Raw genomic sequence first — 11884 nt, forward strand, 5'->3', positions numbered from 1 at the left:
AAATATAATTAACCTTACACCCTCTACACTCTCATCACCATGACAACCTCAGAGAGTAAATAAACAAAAGTTTGACTTGGCAAAATGCCTAATGCTAAATATATACCACGATAAATACCATGATTTAATTTCCAGATAATATGAAGAAAAAATTTTTATTGTGATAAAATAAAAAATATTTTAATACTTGTATCTCGGTTTAGTCTGCATCTTCTGTCTTTAAAACAATAAAAGGAATAAATAGTGGTTGACCCGTGGCTCAGTGATTTGGTTCGTTGTTACTTCTAACATTAGTTATCTACCAGCATAGTGCATACCAGTCTCCAAAAACTTGTATTTAAACTTTGTTTCATCTCGGTGAGTAAAAACAAACACTTTTATTTGTACCCACGAGTTGAATTCAAAGGTATTCATTTACTGTTCTTGTTCACCAACAATAGTTATTCTTCTTGTTCACTAACAATGGTTATTCTAGAATTTCTTTTGCAGAAGAGAGCAGACTAATGGTACAGTACATTGTAAGGGTTAATAACAAGGGTCGGTCTCCTAACTACCAAACGAAAATTCTCCGTAGAAGAAAACTTATTTCTCACTTCCTGAAGGAAGCAAATTGGGTGGAAGCATAGCATTGTTCCCATTCTGGCATTTTCCTTAGGTATTTCCATACAAAAAATAGCGTGACCACCAACCCGCTTCATGACAATGGCATGTTTCCACGTTACTGTTGACAAATACTTTGTAGTGATCATCTGACCAACCCCCAAACACTAAACGATTGAACACTTCCCAACGAGCAATTGATCAACCTTCCTCTCCATACAAACTAACTTACCTAACCAAACCTAAAATAACATTGTAATGAAATAATAAAATTCCATTGTAGAAAAGATAGATTAGGTACATTTTGTTGACTCATTTTATCTATGGTAAATCATTGTATAATTATAACATTTGCTGGAAGTTTTCATGGTTTTGGATAGAATGATGGGACTGCTGCTGGGAAGTAGCTGCCATATTTGTATGCATTTCCAAGCTAATAATATTGGATACTGTATTTTTATTATTCTTAATGTAAGAAAGATGAATTTATTATTGTGTATTCAAACGTTTTCCAAAGTTGCTGCTACTGCTGTTGTCTGTACATTTCCGTTATACCTGTATACCCACGAGTTTTTAGGTGAATCAATTATTTTTTCTACAAAAACCATTGCACTATTGTTTAAAAATGAAAAGTTAGCTGAGGAGAATTGACTTTTTATATTTATTTTTTACTTACTAAAAATCACGCACATCTTGATAGCTAATTAGTGATTTGTTTCTTCACAATAGAGTATTGTTTATATAAAGAAGAATGAGTGCCCGCCGGGGACCTGCAGAAGAGGAAGAAGAGGAGCTGGATGGAGGTCCAGGACTGGCATACATGCCATTTGTTGTTATGGACGATCTGTTAGACAAGCTTAAGCTACTTGGATATGATAAAGACTTCCTTGTAGAGCTTAAAATGAAACCATTAAGCAGGTAAAACATGTTTTATTGATGTGTGTGCATCTGAAATTTACTGAAATTGACACATTTGAAAATAAATGGTTATTGCTTTAGCCCCTGTACCATGTAGGTGAATAGCTGGTGGATATTTGTGAATCAACACTAATGACTAATTCACTAGTTGCTCTAGAGAAATCTTGTGGGATTTTTTTTTTAATTGTCTGAACTGGGCACAGATTAAGTATAGATAAGTTGCAGTATGAGAGGCAGTAATGAATACTGTACTGAACACATAGTTAGAATAGTTGGAATTTTAACTGTAAATTGAATAAAATTACCAGTACTGTGCAGTGTATTCAAGTGTATTACATCTTAGTTGAAATTCATATCACTCTACAGTATAATCACCATTACAGTACATTCTTCTTATTACATGAAGTAGCTAATAAAGACAGTACAGGTATATTATAGTACAGTATATAGTACAGTTTACTGGTATTAGAATTACTTTAATTAAAGGTAAATTGTTTATAATTATTTTTACAGGCATTATTTTGCCTTACAAACTAATCCTGGGGAACAGTTCTACTTGTTCACATCACTGAGTGCATGGCTGATACGTAAGACAGGAAGAAATATGGAACAACCACAAGAGTATGATGATCCAAACTCAACTGTTTCCAACATACTTGATCATCTCAGACAATTGGTGTGTAAATGTTGTTATTTACAATGTTTTTCAACATTTTATCTAAAATTACTAAACAAATTATAAATAATATGTAAAAATAATCAATTAAATTTACAGTAGGTAGAACTCAACAGCTAAAGAGTTTTAACTTGAGGCACAGAAATAGATTTGATATTTTATTATTTCAAACTTCATATCGGTGTAATTGATGTGGACTGAAGGCTTAGTATATAGTGTGATGTAGGCACACTGTGCCGAATGGGCAGTCATGCCTATGGAACCCACTTTCACTGAATAGTATGTACTGTATTGTACAGTATTTGGTTTTCTTATACATGTGTATTTTCAGGGCATTGCAGTTGACTTTCCACCAAACAAGCTTAAGGTTGGTTATGGTGAACATGCCATTTTTGTTCTTGATCGACTTGCAGATTTCGCACTTAAGCAAGACAATTTTTTGTGGAAAAAGTGAGTAGAACATTTTACTTTATCTACTTGTATTAACTCTATGATAATGATATACTTTTTAATTCCCTACCAATGAAACCAAGTGGGATACTTGTCCATCCAACCATCCATATTTCAGTAAACACATCAGTAAGATAACATTTGTGTGAGTTTATATGTAACTCTGAAATCAAACCAGGTTTTATTAATCAAATGATGATTTCACAAGTATTTTTGTTCTCTGAACAGGTATGCAAGGTGAGAAACTGATACTGTAGAAACTTGTAAAACAAAATTAGAGATTACTTCACTTGTTAGATAGCATTGCAACTACAGTACAGGTTGTACCTCTCTAGTCCGGCAACCTCGGGACCTGACCGGTGCCGGACCATGGAAATTGCCGGACCATGGAAATTCACCCATTTCCTTGATAGATAGTGACTTGTGCTTATGCTTGGAAGCACTAGCACCACTTTCTCTGCATCATGGTCTCTTTGAAGACATATTGAAGGGTTAAATGTCGTATAGTAGCTTCTCAAATTTCGCGAGTTTTTAATTCAACGTATTTTATTGGAACACAAAAAAAATAAATAAAAATTTTGACGGCGGAAACTTGAATTTCGACGGGTTTGAACGGCCCGCCAACGTGCAGATGACGTGCATAATCGTGTAAACAGCGTCATTTCTCTTATGTACAAAAGATTCATTATTGATTATTACTGAATGTCTTTTTTATTGAATTAATGTTTATGTGTGCAAAATGAGCAATACAATTCATTAATAATACGTAGAATATTAAAACACACGAGGAAATGACACATCATTGTTTTCGTTGATTACAAAACCAGTGACTGACTGGTTCTACATATAAAACTGAAGAAAATAAGACCTTGGCTGTAGCTGTAGTAAAATTAATATGGTTGTTTTAAGTAATGTTATTTAATGTTAATAAATGGAACAATATAAGCAGCTAACGATAATGGTAAAGAAAAAAGAGAGATCGTGTATGTAAGTGCGCACACGTGAAAACATATCGTCATTACTTTACATAAGAATATGAAAGCAACACTTATTTACTGTTCATATATATTTTAATTAATGTTTCTGAATTTGTTTTTATTGACTTAATGTTTGTGTGCAAAATTAACAATACAATTTATTAATAATGAGGAGACGACACGGCTGCCGGCATTGTTTATGTTAAAGCTTACAAAACCAGTGACTGATTGGTTCTACATATAAAACTGAAGAAAATAAGACCCTGATTTTAGCTGCAGTAAAATTAATGTAAAAAAAAATTAATATGGTTGTTTGAAGTACCTGTAATGTTATTTAATGTTAATAAATGGAACAATATAAGTAGCTAACCATTAATGGTAAAAAAAAAAGTGAGACTGCGCGTATGTAAGTGCGCACATGTGAAAACATATCGTCATTACTCTACATAAGAATATGAAAGCAACACTTATTTACTGCTCATATATATTGAAGGGTTAAATGTTGTACTCTGTATAGACAAGCAGAGAGAGAGAGAGAGAGCAGCCGAACTGCCGGATGTAAACAAACCTTAATTTCCCGCGGCTTTTTTTTTTAAGGGGATTAGCCCACCCGGGCATAGGTCACTGACCCACATTGGGGCCTGAGGGGCAAAAATTTAATACTCCTGTAATAATAATAATAATTCAGATAAGTAAAAAAAAAAAAGAAGCTGCCTATCTACCTATTGGACAAACTAAAATCGTTCCGGACCACGGGAGTTTCCGGACCACAGAATGCCGGACTAGAGAGGTACAACCTGTACTAACATTTTGTAAAAAAAAAAAAAAGCTGCCTATTGGACAAACTAAAATTGTTCCGGACCACGGGAGTTTCCGGACCACAGAATGCTGGACTAGAGAGGTACAACCTGTACTAACATTTTGTAAAGAAATGTCTAGTTGTTAATAATTATTGTTGATAAATATATCAATATTATATGAGTTAGTTGGATTTTGGCTGCTAATGCAAGTACTGTAGTGTAAAATTCAATTACAGGGCTGACAGGAAATTCACAATAAAGTCTTAAACGTTGGTAGATTTAAGTAATTTCTAAGATATGTTTGTATTGATCTGTATTCTCTTAGCCTGAATACAGTAATTGATAACTTTCACAGACCTATATATCCTGCTGAGGATACTGGAGGGGAGGATGGAGAAGTGAAAGACGAAGCTGAACTCACTCTTGACAAAGTGGAGGAAGAAATGATGGCTGAATATGATGATGATGATGAAGAAGAAAATATTCTTCACATGGATGACCTCAAAGACCTGACTGCACAAAAAGTACTCTTCAAAATCACCTTTTAATAAGTTACTGTAGGAAATATTGATAGGTAGCAGTGTGCATGAGTGACCAGAGAGTATTTGCTGTTGAATGGATTTTGGGGATGGACATACAGTACTGCTGATGGGTGACCCTACGTTATGTGAAAGGTCACTGATAAACCAGACAGATTTCTAAGACCTATTTGTAAAAGGGGAACACCAGAGTGTAGGTATGCATGTGTGTCTATGATAAACTTATGATAAAAGACTAACATTCATTTCTAAAAGATTAATTGGCAATCATTAAGAGACAATAAATGATGAGAAAACTTTCACTATGTAACTAATGGCTCCCATGACATATGCTTTATATGGAGACTTCAGTATTATCTTGAGATGAATAAATATTAGTTATTTATTCTGATATCAGTAAACATACATTACTTAAACTAATCCAACAATTGTGTGACTGCTTATTGTAAAAGTTCCAAATATGTATCACAGAAATACTTAAATACTTTACTTGTTCAGGAGGTCCCCATTATGCATTGCGGTTGCGTTCCTGAGAAATGCGACATAACGAAATATCCTGTAATATAAAGCTGGAAATTAATTCCAATAATTAATATCAAAAGCCTAAATACACTCCAGAACTCCCTCACGTAACCATAATTATCCCAATAAAACAGTCCCAAAATACATTAAAGAACACTTAATACAGTATGTAAAAAAAACAACAATAGTACAGTACTCCCTCTTTATCGACGGATTTTTTATCGACGGTTTCGATTATCGACGGATTATTTAGCCGGATTTTTATTTTGGCACCAAACAGCTTCTCCCAGTCCTCTCCTTGAACAGGGCTAGAGGGTACGTGTTTTTCGAATCGTTTTCAGTTAAAAAATTATTACATCACACGTATATTTTACCTAAACTGCGCCTGAATGAATATATTCTCGGAAATAAATAGTAGTTTTGCTGAAACGTGATGTATTTCAATGTAAAATAGGATAAAATACATGACGGAAACAAAAGACTTTACCTAAGCTTCCGATGTTCTTGAGATGTTACTCGTTTTTTTAATAGTTTTCGGTTAAAATTCTGTTATATTACAATGATATTCTATTCATACTGTGCTTGATATAATACATTCACGGAAATGTAATATTTTTGTTGAAATGACGTACGTATTAAAGTGGAAAGTGGGATCAAATCGTGATGAAAACAATGACTCACTTTCTTTCGTTCAAAAGATGTTACCGTAATCACTTTTCGAATGGTTTAGTTAAAAAACTGTTGTATTACAATAATATTCCCTCCTAATTGACTTGAATAAATACTTGAATGGAAATATACAATATTTTTGTTGAAACTACCCGCGTTTCAGTGTAAAGTGTTGTAATAATAAATGGTAAACAATTTGCCTTGGGCATCCGGATTTTTGGACTTTTACTGTACTGTACACTGTATTGTTTACTGTAAGGACCGATGTTCACTTCAATAAATGAAATCGTAAGTTTGCTAGTATTTTTGTCCACTTATATTATTATTTATACACTATTATTTAAGGTTATGTGTAAAGGAAACGCATTAATGCTTAAAGGTACATTTATTCAACATATGCTAATAATAGTTAGAAAAATTACGTAACCATCACGGTATCGACGGTTTCTTTATCGACGGCCGTTTACAAAACGTAACCCCCGTCGATAAAGAGGGAGTACTTAATAAAACATTAATATACTGTATACAGTATTCATTCTTACCTTATAACTAGTATAGTTGTTAGGGTTGATGGCAATATGTTGACATTCTTAACAATGGCCCGTATCGTTGTTGGAGGGAGGCCGAGGCTACGAGCGACATCAACAGTACGTACACCATTGCACTTCCTTTCTATCAGTTGTTTCTTGATTGCTAGTGTTACACTTTTTTGCTCGCACTAAGTCCACCTTCACCACTCATGATGAAGGATTACACAAATATGTAACTACAAAGTTTAAGATTCATGCGACACATAGGATCACCGAGACGTTCTGCACTAGGGAGGGATGTTGGGTAAACTTATGTCTCTCTGCGCATGCGTCGAGAGCCCATGGGCAGCAACCATTTGCACACGGCTTGCATCTTCTACACACTAATCCCACCCCCCCCCCCTCCCGTTCACTCCCTCATTCACCAATGCTGACGATGTAAGTGTGGAAAAACAACTTGTATCAGAAAAAGTTCCTAAATAGCTAAGCAATGGAAGTGTGAAATTATGCATAACGGGGACCTCTGATATATAATTTACTATAGTATATTGTATGAAGTGAGAAAAGAAGTGTAATACAGTATGTACAGTATCAGTAAAAAGATAATAAGAAAATTTATTATAAAGAGAGTGACAAAGTAAAGGAGCTGTTACTTCAGTATGAAAATTCAGTCTTCAAAACCCATTTCTTGATGGAGCCAGTGAAGAGCAACCTGTGAATATGCAAAGCCATGCTTTTCAAGGTCTCCCTTGTAGGAACCTCACTCAGGATAGATTAGAGGTCATGGTTGGCGTAAGATGTAGGAGGGTGATGAGATTTAACACTATACTGTACACCACATTTGATGGTGTCCTAAACCAGTTCTGCAGCAACAGCTTCCTCGCTCTGTCCATCCTTCCAGGGAGTTGGGTGGGATCCAAGTCACTCCTCACTGAGTCTAAGAAATGAGTTTCCAGGATCATATCCTTATTTATAACTTTGTACCAGTTTGGAGCGACTTGTGAATCAGAAGTCAGCTAACAGAAAGGCAGGAAGCATAAAGATGCTCCAAGTACTGTGTTGCATGCATCCCTGTGGGGATTTTACCTGACATACAAGAAAGGAAAACATGTAAGCACATGCAAACTGAACGTAATATGAATCTTCTCACTTAAAGATAACAAACTTGTAAGATTGTGATCAGTACATCTTAAGGAAAGAATCTCCATTTAATATCTATTCAGATGACATTACTATTTCTTGACAATATTATTGGTCTGACATTGTTAAATGAGATGTAATAAACACAGTGTAAAGAATTAACAGCATGATGTCGTGACTATTCACACTCCCATGCCTTATGCAAACCTTGACCTATGGTCTTTTGTTTTGAACAATGATCATTACAGGGGAGGAGTGACTTTTGGCTTACTACTAGTCATCATGGCCTAAATGTTTACTGTATATTCACTGGTTTCTCCAAACATACCTCAAGGTAAAAAAGATAAACAATGTTGAACATGCCATGGGTGTACAGCATACTGTATAATCCAACAATATTTTATCGTAGGATGGGGATGCTTGGCCAGATGAGATCCTTCATTCCAACACTACATCAGAAGAATGGAGGTTGGAACTGGAGCGTGTTCTGCCTCAGCTAAAAGTGACCATAAGATCAGGTAAATCACATTGGTAAGACTACAGAACTGATAACTCAGCTGAATATTAAAAAAAAGCATTGTGAATCAGTGTCAATAATAAATATTCAACTTGTATGCTGCAGATGTAAGTTGAGGACATTTAGCACAAATAATAATGTGAAGAGGAAAGGAAGGTGAATAGACAAGTAACCGGTAAGTAACGTAATACAGATACTGTACCAGTACAGTATAATATTTAGTTGTGTTCAATTTAAAGACAAAGCTTTACATCACTACTGGTGTGTTTACTGCTCATTACAGAAAGATTTTTTCCAGCAGTTTTTAATACACATACTGTACTTGTTAAAAAGGATAATTTATTAATATGTTTTTAAACAGATACCCGTGACTGGCGATCTCACATTGAACAGATGCACGAACATCGATCCAAGATAAATGAGACACTCAACTTTACTCAGAAACAACTTGATGGTCTTCACTCGGAAATTTCTCGTAGTCTGGAAAAAATTAGCTCAAGAGAAAAATATCTTAATGGCCAGCTAGAGCCTCTTCTGTTGGAATATCGGAACCTTCAGGTTTGTAATACTGTACTGTACAGTATTACATATACTACAGTACTATATAGCAGTCCTGTAGCAGATCGAGAAACATTAAAAATTTTCTAAAGGATTAAATATTGTATATACTGTACAGAAATTGTTCAAAATCTACTTATTTCTGTGTACTACAGTTAGTCCCTAATTTACAAAACTTTATTTTATGAAAATTAAAAGTTACAAAAAAAGTTTTTCTCCCCTGCTTTGATTTACAGATGAAAAACCCTGTTGTTATGAAATTTTTACTATTTTTTCCTAAGCACTGGGAAAAAGTGCTTTGATTTTCGAAAAATCAATTTACAAAAGGTTTTTCAAGAACAAAGCCCTTTCATAAATAAAGAAATACCTGTAAAGTACTGTACTGTATTTCACACTGTAGATTTATTCTCTCCTTAGTGCTTCACAGATTTAATATTCCTAGGGAAACTGCATGTCACACTAGCACATGGAGCTTATTTATCCTACCATCCTCCTTTTACTTAGTTGACTTCAGATACAGGTATATAAATTGCTTAGGGGAGGACATAAGGTTATTGGAGAAGGACTGAACCTGATAGCCAAGTCTAGAACTGGCAAGTAAGCTGACAAGTGGTAAAGAGGATTACTGTACTAATCAAATTGGATACATTTACTCCTCCAATAGGTAAAATGAGTCGCTCAAGCTTAATGGATTGATGACTGGAATTACAGTACGGCCAACCTGGTTGTGGTGTGAGATGCACACATATGCTAGTTTAACCTCATGACTTATCAGGCATACAATCTTAAGGGTGTATAGTTGCAGCAGGGGAATACTATATCTTATCGTAGTTTAGTCCTACCTACTAATGACAAAGTTTACCTGGGTTTTCAAACTGCAGATTTAGTGAGTAATATGCAAGTCACTTAGTTCCAGTCTTGGCCATAAAATAAGGACTTCAATATGTATCCCTCATTTCTATCATTTACCAGAATGTAGCAGCAGAGAGTCGAGAACAGTATCGTGTAGTATCAACGAAACTTGTGGAGAAATCTCATGAACTGGCGCAGATATCTGATGAACTAGACCGTGTTAAACACGAGATGGAGGAAAGAGGCTCCAGTATGACTGATGGCAGTAAGTAAACTGATAAATTTTGTCTGTATGTCTGTGTGAATGCATTTTTCAGGAGACGTGTGTGCTTTATGTATTTATACAGTACATACGTATCTATGTATGAAAGAGAAAGAAAGAAAGGGGCAAGAAACATAGTAAAAGTAAGAGAAAATGAGAATGACAACGAGAAAGAACTAATGCAAGAGATTGGTGAGCTGATTTTTTTTTTTACGGGGATTAGCCCACCCGGGCACAGGTCACTGACCCACATCAGGGCCCGGGGGGCGAAAATGTAATAATAATAATAATTCATAGGAAATAAAATTTATAATAAAAAGTAAAATAAAATATTAATGGTAATAATAATAATAACAACACTGTGATAATAATAAATACAAAGAAATGCAAGACTGAAAAAAAATCAACAGTGAGAAATGCTATGAGAATGTTGTTTTGTCATGTAATAGAAGCAATTGAGGCCCTACAATTGTGTGTAAATGAGGCAGAAAGTCAGATCAGCAACTTGGGACTTGGTCACAATATGGCAGCAGGGTCTACCATTAGACAACACATTATTTTGCCAATATCTTCCCAGGCGGTAGTACCTCCCTGTTCGGTAGCTGCCTACTACCTGTTGTTTCATGAGAATTTGCTGTGCCATAGAAACACTTTTATTTGTGTTGTAATAACCTGATCCCTGTTTCTGTCAGCCCCTCTGGTGAACATAAGGAAAGCACTGACACGAGTGCGACAAGAGATCACAGCCATGGACGTGCGCATAGGAGTGGTAGAACAAAAGTTGTTGCAAGCTAAGCTCAAGGACAAGTCCAACATGCAGAGGGACATGAATGCTCCTGTGTACAACAATATGGACATGGGCCTTTTCTAGTGCTCATATAAACCTCCTGTAGTGGGTACATGTCATAGGCTTTATATATATATATATATATATATATATATATATATATATATATATATATATATATATATATATATATATATATATATATATATATATATATATATATATATATATATATATATATATATCACCTTGTATCTTGTATACTATTAACATCACCTGGCAATTAGCAGGCCTGGAGTAAAACTATTTATAACTTGATATTATATTGTCCTCACCCACATTACGAAACTCATCTGCTAGTACGCTCCTCCTTTCTTTTCCACAGTACCCATACCATCCTGCCACTTACTCTGGAGTCTGGACACAACTTTATGTACGTTTGTAGTGGATTTCTCCCCTACAAACGCTGTTTGTCGCTGAGTAGCCGACCCCACCAATTCCCCAGTGTATGCCTCGTGGTCTAGGTCAACCAGCGCCGCCATACATCAAGGAGCGGGGGTCAACTACTAAGCCACGCCTACCCCCCGTTATTTAAGACCTGACCTCGTGGTGATCCCTCTTTCTACCTACACCAACCAGCCAGCAACACACCTCCTCCGCCGCTGCCTGGCGGCCCTCGCTCCTCCTCCGCCTGCCTGGCGGTCCTCTCTCCCGCCGGCGAGCATGGCGACCCACAAGCTGTCCTTCTCTGAGCGTCCTCACCAACCAGCTCTCTCTACATCACGCTTGTAACCATGCTGCCTTCCCAGCACCAAGCTGCATTGTACATCCAATACAACATGTATAAAGAGAGCACATTGTGAGTTTCCTTTCTCCATCCCATCCTGAGTGTGAACCAAACATCCTGAACCCCACACGTTCAGTAGCTTCGCAGCTGGAACATTTATTGTCATATAAAGTTTCTGCCTTGAGGTTCGCCACATTACAGTAGTTATACTATTGTAGTGGATGCTCTCCCCTACAACTGTCGACTAATCACTTGCCGTTCGCTTACCAGCCAATCAGCTTACAGGTAGAGAAGCTCCAT

At 35.9% G+C, this 11884-nt stretch overlaps 1 protein-coding gene across 3 annotated transcripts; it reads left to right on the forward strand.

Annotated features, from left to right (window-relative positions):
• Positions 1-242: 242 nt before the first annotated feature.
• On the forward strand, positions 243-11341 carry LOC121866508 (intraflagellar transport protein 57 homolog). Of its 3 annotated transcripts, none has more exons than XM_042366256.1 (10): positions 243-357; positions 1330-1518; positions 2032-2194; positions 2526-2644; positions 4777-4945; positions 8231-8339; positions 8700-8896; positions 9869-10013; positions 10703-10906; positions 11183-11315. In XM_042366256.1, exons 2-9 carry the CDS (start codon positions 1352-1354, stop codon positions 10879-10881), a joined length of 1248 nt encoding a protein of 415 aa, XP_042222190.1. In that variant the 5' UTR covers positions 243-357; positions 1330-1351; the 3' UTR covers positions 10882-10906; positions 11183-11315. The 3 variants fall into 3 exon arrangements, with proteins under 3 accessions (XP_042222190.1, XP_042222191.1, XP_042222192.1); XM_042366257.1 differs by having other exon boundaries at positions 10703-10902; positions 11183-11300; XM_042366258.1 differs by lacking the exon at positions 10703-10906 and having other exon boundaries at positions 11183-11341.
• Positions 11342-11884: the final 543 nt, after the last annotated feature.

Source organism: Homarus americanus, unplaced genomic scaffold (assembly GCF_018991925.1).
Source record: "Homarus americanus isolate GMGI-L3 unplaced genomic scaffold, GMGI_Hamer_2.0 scaffold16430, whole genome shotgun sequence".
Taxonomy (NCBI): Eukaryota; Metazoa; Arthropoda; class Malacostraca; order Decapoda; family Nephropidae; genus Homarus; species Homarus americanus.